A 13,702-nucleotide genomic window follows, 5' to 3' on the forward strand; every position below is an offset into this window, starting at 1 on the left:
TGTCTAGACTTGAGTTGCCTTCAGCAACTCCTGTACCTGCTGTGTTCATCAACGTCATTACAAAGTAATTACATGAGAGTTCTCATATCTAGCAAAGTGTATTGTTATGCCTGTTGGTTCTAAAAATAAAACATCTATATCTTTGGATATAACAACCATTGGCCTGGAGTTCAATCTTGGAGTGTGTGAAATCCTTTGCTGACAGTGTGTACAACAAATGCTTTGCACTGCCCTCTGGTACTGCCTTACTGCTCGACCAAGCTACCACTTGAGAGTACGGTCAGTCCTGACTTTAACCTCTGTTATACCTTTGGAGTTTGTGGACTCTATACACGCTGTACTTCATTATTGTCCAGTATTTATAGAGCCACTTTCTCACACAGGCGCCACACAGTTTAAACCCTTTCATTCTAGAAGACATCCCTCAACACACCAAAAATCTTTTGGTCGAAAAATAGTAAGAAAAACCTGCCAAAAAGTGACAGGGGGGATTTTTTTAACTCAACTGCGAACAAGCACTGGCAAGCTCAATGAATTTGACACTTACAAACTTTTTGACTAAAATGTTTGGTCTAGTTGGAATGCGGTCACGTAGTCCATTTTGGCAGCCAACTCCAGTTGGGAGCCAGTCTGGAGTACCAGCAAGGTCTTCAGAGACAGTTACCTCAGTAGGTGAAGCAGTCCTCAGTCCGTTCCATGCACTGTTATCCATTGCAGGGCTTTCTTATGGAAGTGATCCTGATGCAAGTGATGTAGGATGCTGAAGATGCTCAAAGGATTCTGAGGATGTGATGTGGTCGGACATTTGGCTGCGACAACACCTCGCAGCGGCGGCTGGGGGTCGCATTACAAAAGTGGCAGGCCTTTGAAGCTTCTCTCTTCGAGAACAGGTTCATCCTGGAGGTGGAGGAGGCATGACACCTCTGCCCAGGATGTGCATTGCTTAGGATCCCAGAGAGCAGGGGCTCTCTAAACAAGGGACCAGAAACATGTCTGGTGATGGCTGGCTGCCTACAGCCAGTCAGAGACCACACTAAGGTTGGTAGGTTTTCAGGGGCACCTCTGAGGTGCCCACTGAGTACATGGTACAATAAATCCCACACTGGCATCAGTGTGGGTTTATTGTAAGGTGTATGTTGGTACCAAACGTTCCTGTGTTCAGTGAAGCTATACTTGTGCTAGGGAACTCTACTGGTTGAGTTTCAGCCCATGTACTCTCTATGGCTTCCTTGGCACTTACAATATCAGGAAATGGACCATAATATTCTAGGGACAGATCTTCTCATGCAGATAGGCCCTCACCTGGGGTATAGTACACCCTGCCTTAGGCTGTGAGGCCAGCTAGAGGGTTAACTTAACTATACCTTCAGGCAGTGCTAGCTAGCATGGCACCCAGGCAGGGTGCCATGTCAACTTTGTAGTTTTATCCCTCACAGGGGCATGCAAGATGCAAGGGCAGGTGCATGGTCCCAGTACGGGTGGTCCCAAGAGACCATCTTCAGCTCCCAGGTAATAGGTACCCAGAGTACTATTTACAGAGGGTAGAAGTACCAATTGCGGATTTGTTTTCAGATTAGAAGCACTGGCACAGGGTACCTGGTTGACAGGAACCCTGTGCACTATCAAATAAATCACATCAAAACCATGCCAAAAGAGAGGGGCTAACCATGCAAAAGAGGTACTTTTTTACAATGACCATGAACATTGTAACCCAAGAGAGGAGTCACAAAATCCTGTGACTCAAAACTTATAATGTGAGAGACCAATACTAGATTGGAAAAGTGAATGTAAAGCTTGTGTATCTACAGCCACACTTGCGATAAACATGCTACATATTTTTTCTATGTGGGTGGAGGAAGCTGGATCAGTATATACTATAGCAAAGTAAGGTATAGAGTGCACAGAGTGCAGAGGAAACCCAAAGGTAGGCAGAGGTAAAAGTAGATACTAAGCAGTAAGGCTTAGGGTAGTGTTAAGCATTTATTGTGCTCACTCAGGCAAGAAAAGATGTCCCACACTCAAAGACTAAACACAGACACATTTGTTTGTAAAAACATTATTTAGCTGTATTTTATTTTCTCGAACCAAGCCAGGCCATGTACATTTAAGTGTAATACTTTTTAAAGATAATGCAGTTGAATGCAGTAGAATGCAATTGGTTTGTTTCAGGTAAGTCAACAGTCAAAATTACTTTTCAGTTACTATTGTTATTACGTTGTACATTACTTTTCAAATTTTTTTAAAGTTACTTTTTCTACTCAGTGTGATATGCCTAGATATCACACTGGGACACTTACTAAATAAAAGGTAAGTAATTCAGGTTTTGTACATTTGCAGTTTTAGGTTTTTATACAAACCAACTCCACACTTAAAAGATTTTTTACAGAAAAGCAGTCAATGCAGTCCTATGGGTCGGTTTAACATGAAGTACTTAGGTTTTAGAGTTGGTATTCTGGGGTTAGAAGGAAAATGCTACCAGTATGCATCTGTTCTTGGCATGTAGGGCTGCAGATTCACACACTAGTGGCATAGATTGCCATCTGGTGGTGGGCCCAGATGATTACACTTTGTTGTTGTCCTGGAAGTATTTGTATGGTAGATGACTCCTCCAGTGGAGCATAGTGCGCATGAGCATCAACTCGATCTTCAGATTGTTTTTCGCCATTAGGGAAAATGACGGAGTTGTGTAAGAACAGAAAGATGTCCATGTATAGTGTATCGAATGAAGATATTACTGGAACAGATAAAGGTAGCCAGGGAGGCGGGTGTGGATCTGCAGCCCTACATGCCAAGAACAGATGCATACTGGTAAGTAGCATTTTCCATTCGAGGCATATGGGCTGCAGATTACACACGCCCACCCGCCTCCCCAGCTACCTTCATCTTCAAAGCAGTTCTCTCCCTTAGCGGTGAGTACCAGTATCTGTTGTAGTGGTTTGGAATAGTGTTTTGAGTACAGCCTGGCCCACACTAGCTTGTTGCTTGCACATCTACACAGTAGTGCTTTGCGAATGTGTGCGGTGTAAACCATGTAGCTTCTTTTGCAGATATCATCTAAGGGAATGTTCCCTAAAAAAGCCATAGATGCCCCTAGTTTACGTGTGGAATGAGCCCTAGGGGGAATGGACAGAGGGAGTTTTGCCTTTTGGTAGCAAATTTGAATGCATTTAACAATGCACCTTGCAATCCCAGTTTTTGAGATGGGATTACCTTTAATGGAGGAGAAAAGGACACAAAAAGCAGGTTTGTTTCACGAAATGGCTTTTGACATCTAATTTATGGAGAGCTCTTTCAGCAACTGTTTGAGGTTGAAAGAAGAAAACTGGCAACTCAATAGACTGAGATGGAATGGTGAAATGACTTTTGGAAAGAATTTGTCCTTAGAACCACTTTGTAGTGATGGAGTTGCAAGAATGGTTCTTGAATTGTTAATGCCTGGATTTCACTTACTCTTCTGAGTGAAGTAATAGCCACTAAAAAAAACAACTTTCCATGAAAGAAATTGCAAGTCACACTTTTGCAGGGGTTCAAAGGGGGGACCCATAAGCCTAGTGAGAACAATGTTTAGATTCCAAACAGGGGAGGGTGGTACCCTGGGAGGAATTATTCTTTTGAGGCCTTACATGAAGGCTTTGATGGCAGAAACTCTGAATAATGACAGATGCTGTCTGTTTTGAAGGTAAGCTGCTATAGCAGCAAGATGTAACCTGATTGAGGAATATGCTAAACTGCATCTTTGTAGATGGAGCAAGTAGCATATGATGTTTTGGATGGAAACATCTAGTGGGTTAATGTTGTTATTGGTGCAATTTATAACAAACCTTTTCCACTTGGCTGCATAGCATGCCCTAGTGGTGGGACGTCTAGCTTCTTTAATAATATTAATGCAATCAGATGGGAGATTGAGATATCCAAATTCGAAGACCTCAGGAGCCAAATCGCTAGGTTGAGCTGCATGGGATCTGGATGCATGATCTCTCCATGGTTCTGTGTTAGCAGGTGTGTAGAGAGTTTTAGTTTCTGATGTGGTACCACTGAGAGTTCTAGTAGTGTGGTGTACCACGGTTGCCTTGCCCATGTTGGTGCAATGAGAATCAATGTGAGGGAGTGTTGCTGTAACTGGCGCACCACCAACAGAATGAGTGGGAGAGGCGGAAAAGCGTACGCAAATCTGTCTGACCAACTCATCCATATTGCATTGCCTTTGGACGATGGGTGTGGATACTTGCCGGCAAAGCTTGGGCATTTGGAGTTTAGGTGTGTGGCGACAGATCTATTTCTGGCTGTCCCCACCGTTGAAAGAAAGGTTGAAGAACTTGTGGATAAAGTTCCCACTCGTGAATCTGTTGTCTCTGACTACTCAACAGATCTGCAACCTGATTGTGAACTCCTGGTAGATGTTCTGATAATAGGAAGATTCTTTGAGGAATGGCCCACCTCCATATGCTCTGTGCCAACTGGGAGAGCTGTATGGAGTGTGTTCTTCCCTGTTTTTGGGTGTAGTAAATGGCTGTCATATTTTCGGTGCGTACTAAGACAGCTTTGCCTGAAAGGTAATTTTGAAATTACTTTAGAGATAGAAAAATGGCTAGCAACTCCAGATGGTTTATGTGGCATAGCTTTTGCTGCGGTGTCCACCTGCCCTGTGCTGTGTGCTCTGCCAAATAAGCTCCCCAGCCGGTGAGGGATGCGTCCATGATTAGCACCTCCTGTGAACTGGCTCTATGAACGGCCGTCCTTTGGAAAGGTTTTTGGTGTTCCACCACTGCAGAGTGATGAGTCCGGCCGTCCACCACCACCAGATCTGTTAATTGACCTTGAGCCTGGTTCCATTGGCTTGCTAAGCACCTCTTGCAGGGGGCGCATTTAAGGTCTTGTGTGCCGTACTACGAAGATGCAAGATGCCATCATTCCAATTAGCTGCATGAACACGAGTTGGTAGTGAGTGTTGCGGTTAGAATTTATGTATACGAGCTTGCATACTTTGTATTCTTGCTGGATTGGGGAAAGCAAGTGCTTTGGTGGTATCTATTGTGGCACTCAGATACTGTTGAGGCAGGGATGGTTGGAGATGTGCCTCTTTGGTTTATAGTGAACCAGAGTTTGTGTAATAGGAGAATGGTCTGGTGTGTGTGCTGCACGCACTGGTGGTATGACTTCGCTTTTATTAGCCAGTCGTCGGGCTATGGGAAGACATGGATGTTTTCCGTTCTCCGGTGTGCTGCTCCTACCACGAGACACTTTGTGAAAACTCGGGGTGCTGTAGTCATTCCGAAAGGGAGGACTTTGAATTGGTATTACTGACCGTCAAGTACAAACCGAAGGTACTTACTGTGAGCTTGGTGAATGGGAATGTGGAAGTAGGCGTCCTTGGGATCTAGGGTACCAAGGAAGTCGCCTTGTTTTAACAGAGGAAGGACCTGCTGTAATGTGACCATATGGAAGTGGTCGGACTGTATGTAAAGATCTAGGGTTCTCAGGTCGACTATAAGTCTGAGGGAGCAGTCCTTTTTGGGAATAAGGAAACATAGGGAGTAAACTTGTGTGTTTTGATGGCGTACTGGAACTAGTTCTATTGCATTTTTCTGCGGTAGAGTGGCAACTTCTTTTTTAGGAGTGTGAGATGCTCTTGTGACATGGGACGCTGTCTGGGTTGTATTGTTGGAGGAGTGGAAGTGAGCTACAGGCAATAACCTGACTGAACTATTTGTCTCACCCACCCGTCTGTTGTGATGGAGTTCCAGACAGGTAGGAACTGTTGTAATCTCCCCCCGACAGGAGTGGAACGGTGGGAGGGGAGGGAAGTCACTGCTTGGGAGTGGAGGCAGTACGGGTGTGGTTACCTCTGCCTCTACCTTTAGTGTTGTTGCCTATGTATCCTCCTCTATATTAATCTCTATTGGGCGAGGATTGGGTGGGTGCTTCGTAAGAAGAGGAGGCAGTATGTTAGAAAATTTCTGGAGGCGCCTCTGTAAGAGGAGCGACGAAAGGACGCTCGGGGAGTTGGAGTTTGTAAAGCTCCCATGGACTTTGCATTGTCAGTATCCTTTTTCTCTAGGGAAGTATCAACTGTAGGACCAAAAAGATGTTGCTGGTCAAAAGGTTGATTAAGAATACTGGTTTGTACCTCTGGTTTGAAACCAGAAATGCGCAGCCAGGCATGTCTACGTGAAAGTATGCCAGTATTTATTGCCCTTGAGGCTGAATCAGAAGCATCTAAAGCGCAACGGATGGAAGTATTAGTGATAACCTTCCCTTTCTGTATTAAATCAGAAGCCCTGGTCTTATATTTGTCTGGCAAATGTTGCATAAAGGGTTTCAAGCTCATCACAGTGAGCCCTGTCATACCTTGCCAACAGAGGTTGGGTGTTGGCAATTCTCCAGACGTTGGCTGCCTGAGATGTCATGCGTTTGCCTGAAGCATCTAAAAGTTTGGACTCTTTATCAGGGGGTGGAGCATCTCCTGATGTCTGCAAATTAGCTCTTTTCCTGGCGTTTGAGACTAATGAGTCTAATGGCAGATGGCCTTTGATATAGGCTGGGTCAGTTGGAGCAGCTTTGTACTTTTTCTCCAACCTGGGATTAATTACCCTAGCCCTGACGGGGTCTTTAAACACCTCCGGTGAGTGCTTTAGATCCCCTTTAAGCATTGGTAAAATGGTTGTAGTTTTATGGGATGATGATAATGTGTTCATAAGGAAGTCATCATTTACTGGATCAGTGTGTAGATCGACCCCATGAAAGGTTGCTGCTCCATGAATGAGTTGTGTGAACCCTAACCCTAATCTGGAAGAAATGGCCTAGAAGGGAATGGTCCAGGAATATCATCTGGGTCACCTAAGGGTTGCTCATCTTCTATCCCCCCTGAGTTATCATCCTCATCATCATCATCATCCGCTGGTGCAGGGCTGTGTGGGAGGGATGTTGAATGTGTGGGGGAAATGTCAAGGTCTGGTACCTGTGGTAGTGGTGAAGGTACCCTTATAGGAGAAGTTTGAGCATGTTTTTGAGAGGAACTGAAGGTGTGGGGGGAGGGTCCGGTTTCCTTTTAGCAGGTCCAGTAATGACATGTCCAGCCTTTGGATGAATAAGAAGTCTTTTATTTTGGATCTGGACTGAAAAGCTTTTCTGTGGGAGCATCCTTTTTCGGCACCGACTTGCCTTGCTTGGGCGGAGTTGATTAGAGGGTTTAGCAGTGTCTATTACAGTCTTTGGAGCTGATTTTGGTTCTGGTTCCTTAGACTTGTGGTCAGAAGCTTTCTTCGGCTTGTGTTTTTTGTTCGGATTAGATGTTTTCGGAACAGGAGTTTTTCGTTCCGAAGCGAGTTTCGGGTCGACAGCTTTAGGTGCCGAAGTGTGTTTTGGTGCAGAAGTGTACTTCGGTTCGACCTGTTTAGGTACAGGAGTTGGGTTTGGTACGACAATTTTTGGTGTCGAAATTGGTTTTGGTGCGGAACTTTTCTTCACCTCAACTGACTTGGGTACTGAAGTTTGCTTCGGTGCCGGACTTGGTTTTCATTTAAGGACTTTGTTTGTCGGAACCAATAGGCTGACTCGAGCCCGAGTCGCCTCGAGGCTTTTTGGGAGTCTTCGTTGCCAGGACCGAAGGTGGGGTGTCGGAAGTTGGTGATCGGGGTGGACCTGACCCCAAAGGTGGAACCAAAGCCTGAACCGGTAAGGGGGTGTCAAGAGGGTCGACATCTGTACTCATGACATGGTTACCAGCTGGAAGGGGATTGTCATCATCTGAATGCTCTTCGGCTCTGGAAGCTGAATCCTCTGCCTTGGAAATGACAAAGTTTTCCTGCTGTTTTTCTTCGGACTTCGGATCGACTGGAGTCTCCTCGAGGATTAAGTCTGGTGCCGATGAAGAGGATTGTGCCATGACTCTCCGAGCTAGACGGTCCCGGATAGTCTTCTTGGACCGGAACGAAGGGCAGGCCTGGCAATATCGGCTTTCGTGCTTTGGGGACAAGCACAGATTGCACACCTCATGTAGATCAGTGTGGGGGAATTTGTGCCCACACTTAGGGCACTTCTTGAAGGATGTTCTTTCTATGAGCCGAAGGACCAATGGCGCAGTTGGGCCCAACAGCCCCGATGATCGCCGGAATCGAGAAGTGCAGGCTTATTTGATGCGAGTATAAAGAAAAAAAGAGATCGAAAACGATACTGGCGGTAGAAATGAAGGAGTGGGCGTCGAAAAGAGATCGGTAATGGGACCGAGCGACAAACCAATCCGAGCCCGATGGCGGAAAAAAACAATCTGGAGATAGAGTCGATGCCCAAGCGCACTATGCTCCACAGGAGGAGGAGTCATCTACCATACAAAGACTCTTTCCAGGACAACAACAAAGTGTAATCATCCGGGCCCACCAACAGATGGCAATCTATGCACTAGTGTGTGATCTGCAGCCCATATGCCTCGAACCCAGCGTTCTCCCAGGGTAAAGGATGGCCTCTCAAAACACCCTTAGCGACACAAGGACGGCTGGTTGCAGAGTGCTGAGGTCCAATGTTATTCAATGTAGGCTACAGGGCCACCGGTTGGTGGCTGCTCACAAGCAGGCCATAAGGTTGAGGAGCAAAGCTCTTTGTGTTAGGCTCAGGTCACAGGGGGATACGATTCAGCACCTACAGCGGAACAGGGGAGGCCGGGTGCAGGGTGCTGTTTTGGCATCGGGTGCCCAGTTGATTTCATTGGGGATTCTCCGGTTGCAACAAGCACTGCATCCTCGGAGACTAAGATCTTCTGGAGGCGACCACCGGTTGGGGAGTTACGTTGGGATGCCAGGACACCGTTGGTTGGGCCACCCAAGGCTGTGGGACATCTGGTGCCGGGGTGTCTTGGGGCGCAGGCTTATTCTTACCGGCTCCGGTCGCACGGATCCTCCAGAAAGGGGCTGCAGACGTTGGCTGCAGACTCAAGGCAGGTCAGGGATCACCAGATCCCAGGTCATGATTGCTGGGGAGACCTTGTGGTGTTGGGCCACTCAAACTCAGGCTACAGGTGTCCGGTGCAGAATCTGGGATTTGGCCGGAGCCAGAGTCTGTGGGTAAGCAAATCCGGTGCTCAAGAGGGACAGTCTGGTTTGGGAAGGCAGGGCAGGTCCTCCCGGTTTTTGGGGGCTACTGGACACATCGGGATTTCGCTGGAGCAGGTTGAGGTCGGCACCGGGCAGTAGGGCTGGGGCCAAGTCAGTTGGTGTCCTCTTCTTTCAGCACGGCTTCTTCGGGCCGTCTCTTCTTGTCTGAGGAGACAAGGATCAGGGGTTCCCCCAAGTACTAAATTTAGGGGCGTTACAGTTAGGTACAGGTCGGGAACAATGGGTCTGTTCCTTGGGGGGTTGGCAAAAGTGGGTACACCTCTCCTCCTAATTTGGTTTTCCCGACGATTCTCCTGCCTAAAGTGGGGGTCACAACTGGTGGGGCCAGATGTTGAGAGCAGCAAATGGCTAGGGTAGCTTCCAAAGGCGGCAAGCCTTCGAAGCTTACCCTTAGGGGACCCTGTCCATCCTGGGGGAGGAGGCTTGGCACCTCGTCCCAGGATGTGATTTGTTTCAGGACCCCGAGAGCGCCAGGGTCTCGACCCAGGGGTCCAGAAACATATCGGGTGATGTCAGCTGGCGAGCAGCCACTAAGCCAGGACACTAGACTGTCGTTTTTCAGGGCATCTCTAAGATGCCCTCCGAGTGCATTTTTCATTAAATCCTGGAATCAGTGTGGGTTTATTGTGCTGAGAAGTTTGATATCAAACTTCCCAGTTTTCAGTGAGGCCATTATGGTGCTGTGGACGAACTCCCAGCACCATATACTCTTAATGGCAGCACTACACTTACAATGTCTAAGAATGGACTTAGACACTGTAGGGGTACAGGAACCATGCAACAGTACCCTCACCACTGGTATTGTGCACCCAGCTAGAGGGGTGGCTTACCTATGCTGGTGGTGGTGGTGGTTACATGGCAAGGTAATAGTACCTATATTGGTTATAAAAGCAGGTTAAGACTTGAACCAGAGAAGCATTTTTAGGAACAGATGTTCATGATGGCATACTGGTGTTGGAAAAATTCAAGATTAACACAGAATTTATAAAGAAAATGAAGAAAGCGCGATTAGCCTGCAAAGAAGCAGAAAACGTAAACATGAAAATTAGGAAAGTGTTACTACTTTTATAAAATGGTTTCAGATAAAGGAAAAGATGGCAAAAATGTAACAATTTCCTACCAATCGCTGAAAGACATGATGTTGTAAAGGGGAGGCTGATCAGAATCATTGAAGGGTGATTGTTCATTCAAGCTTCCTGCTCCCATGTTCTCAAAAATGATCCAATCGCCAACGTTCAGCTCTGGAAGAAGACAGTACTCCACAATTCGATCAAGCTCATCACAGGATGGACCCCAAAGACTGCTTGCGAATAAAGGCTCATCTCCCCTGCATTTCTACATCAAAGAAATGAATGAAAAGAAACTATTCCAGTACAGTAAACAGTGCTTCAATATGACATTTGTACATGGAAAGGTTACTTACTACTATCTGTTATAACTTGAAGGAAACATTAGTTGGAAGGAAAACTTACTTACCTGTAACCTTAATTCTCCTTCACAAGATGTTCCACTGAAATCATAAGCACTGAATTTCCCCGCGCATGCACAGGATCTTGGAAGTTACAGCCAATTTGTAAAATAAATGAAAAAACTTTGACAGCTTATTGCAGGCTATACAGGCAGCGCTTTTTCAATATTAAAAAAATTATTAAAAAATACACAAGATCAGGAAATGTGACTAGATCACCTTTCACACACCCTTTCTAAAGTAAAAGTAAGACTTAGGATTCAAACCTATATAAAATCAATTAAAGCAGTCTTTACTTCTACTGATGAAGTGGGAGAGTTAACTTGTGGTTTGAAAAGAGATTTCCCTGACAGAATAAGTTAATTACCTCCGGTAACTCTTTTGGCTGGATACTCCATATAGCCACATATTTCTTACCTTTTTAATCTCCCCAAAGTCTGGAGTGGATCTCGAAAAAACTGCAATAGCTATTGCTTGGCATCGAGTGGAGCAGTCAGCCACAGCTATGACTGTCTCTTGTCTGTATGTGAGGACATGAAACCATGTTTGCTCATGGGAATACATGGATAACAGTGTTAATACGGATCCACATAGAAGTGCCACCCACACAGTTTATCCACAGAACTGTCTGAAACTCTCAAAGGTGGCTGACTATCAACAGGAGTTTACTTCGTGGAACCTAACTTGGAACCTTATTAATCGACAAAGTCCACGTCAGAACAGACGAGGGTGGGAGAGAAATCTAAGGTTAAATGTAATATCCGTCAGAGCGTTAACAAAAAAAGATATTTCAAATTGCAGATTGCTCACTCTTTGAATCAATATCAAACCAGTATCCTTATGAAGGTGGTGGGTCTTAGGATCGTCTTTACACTAGGAAGTCCTACTGGATTGAACATACACAATTGGCCTCCCTGGGGATCAGAAATTTGATACAGTAATACCTAATGAACTTCTGGAAAGATGACCTCATGGTCACTTAGCAGAGGCCAATTACTCGAACATACTTGGCCAAGCATAGCACAATTTGATACAAAGGGCAATCCATCCTGACACAGTCAGTTACTTCACTGCCTTCCCTTAGTTCGCACCAGCTAATACAACAAAACGTTGATAGTCCAATCAATGCACCTCAGTCCTGAAAACATAGGAATTTGTAGCCCGATAAAGATAAGAAAGGTTAAGCCTCGCCTCCTCCATGGGATAATATGGACAGAAGAGTGCAGAGAGCATGATTGATTGCCCCACATGAAAAGGTGGCAACACTTGCAGAGACAAAAGAAGCCAGAGGTTCAAGCAGCAACTTATTGAGGGAAAAGTTGGAATACAGAGGCTAAATTGAGATTATTTTCAACTCACTAACACAGCATGCAGAAGTGATGGCAAAAAAGTCTTAAGTGTCAAAACATCTCGAACAAGACCCACTACGGCATAATGAACTGAATTGGGCGAAGCATATGAGTCCCATTAAGAAACGCATCACAAACAGTGGCTTCACGGAGGGCTGATCAGTGACGTAAATAATTAATTTACTCTCTTAATTTCTATGCAGGTAAGTACTCAATCAATAATAACTCAAATCGGAAAGAAAGAACCAGAGTCCGTGGTGTTAGAGTTCTTAGGGGTTTTATTCCTCAAAAAGGAATGGTCAGGACCATAATATCATGTTCTTCCCACCGCAGGGGTGGAAGAAGGGATAGAGCGCTACATTTTATTGACAGTACATAGCTTATATACTTAATTCATGTCATAGGAAATAGTGCAGGAGGCGTAACAGCTGAGAGAAGACAAGATAACAGTATACACGTGTTACTAGTACGTAATCAAAAGGCGTGAACTAGGCGTGAACTAGAGACGTCACAGATGGGTGTCACAAAGGGGTGGCACTAACAGAAATATTGCAATGTCAGCAGAAATCGGAAGCTTGGATGCGCGCGCAGCTGCATGACGTGTGATTGACGTGAAGCTGGAGGGTGCAGGGGACTTGACATTTACACTGACGGAAAGAGACAGAAGTCTGGCATGTCAGATCAACTTGTACCTTTATCATATCTGATATCTGATGTTGTAGGAACTAAGCTATCTGGGTGGAAAGGTCTCTGGGGCAGAAGCTATTCTATACTAACTGAGAGTGCGTGTATATGCGCCTAAGTGTCTGCATGAGAAGCGTGGGGGCACGGGGCCTTCCATGGAAGCATGGTAACAGAAGCTATGAATTACTTGCACTGAGACAGGTCGGCCCTTTGGCTCTGCAGCTGGGGAGGATGTTTACTGAAGCTAGTAGGCAGGAATGCATTTTCGAGGAGCGGAACAGATAACTCGAAGGTTATAGTCAGTCTTGGCAGAAAGCAGGCTGAGCTGAGCACGAGGGGCCGCGCTGGAAGTAAGTCAGAGTTCACGGGTACAGAGGCAGCCTGGGCTGAGGCTGTCGGAGTCAGAAGCCAGAAAAGAGGCTCGATGGCAGAAATTCAGGGCCTACTTTGCCAGAGCAGGAAAACATGTAAAGTACACTACAAAAAGACGTTGGCATAGCATATTTAGGAACGGGCTATTTAATCCATTCAGGGTGGATCTGAAAGAGGACAAGTTAACGTTGGACGCAAATGTATTTGCGTCTTCATAGCTGACACAGGAGGGAAGTTACATGCACTTTAAGCTGGTACATGGAGTCGGTGGGGTACGCGCTAGGGAACACAACTTGACCATAAAATTTATATTTCCTCATTCCCTCCTTGTTCCCTACGGACCCTTCATGATATATCGATCCTCATGAATCGATCAGTTTGTTCTTGTAACATCATTTGTTCTTCTTTCTTTCCTTTACGTTTTGAGAGAAAACTGGAATGTTCAATACAAGATGTGGCACATAGTCCACAAATCGCTGGCCCGCACTGCAGGCACAGGCAGCAACTGAATACTAGGACTAGGCCAATGCCTAGGAAGGATAGGATCTTCCATCCCCAAGCGGTTAATGTTGTCCAGAACCAACCGGACCAAGTCCAGGTGCCTGGATTCTGATGTATCTGATTTGCAATTTTATGGAGACGGGTAATAGCTTGATATACAGATGGTGCGTTTTGTGGTATGAAAACACAGCAACTTGACCCGATGACCTTACAAGCTCCAC

General features: G+C 45.7%; 1 protein-coding gene across 2 annotated transcripts in view; it reads right to left on the bottom strand.

Moving 5' to 3' along the window:
- The window catches only part of AZIN1 (antizyme inhibitor 1), a 493,870-nt gene that overhangs the window by 30,805 nt on the left and 449,363 nt on the right, over nucleotides 1-13,702 (bottom strand). For both annotated transcript variants that reach the window (XM_086966090.1, XM_086966091.1), the window contains exon 11: nucleotides 10,228-10,442. In XM_086966090.1, the coding sequence (XP_086822216.1) occupies nucleotides 10,228-10,442 (215 nt within the window). The remainder of the gene's footprint in view (nucleotides 1-10,227; nucleotides 10,443-13,702) is intronic.

This window comes from Lissotriton vulgaris, chromosome 4_1, assembly GCF_964263255.1.
Source record: "Lissotriton vulgaris chromosome 4_1, aLisVul1.2, whole genome shotgun sequence".
Taxonomy (NCBI): Eukaryota; Metazoa; Chordata; class Amphibia; order Caudata; family Salamandridae; genus Lissotriton; species Lissotriton vulgaris.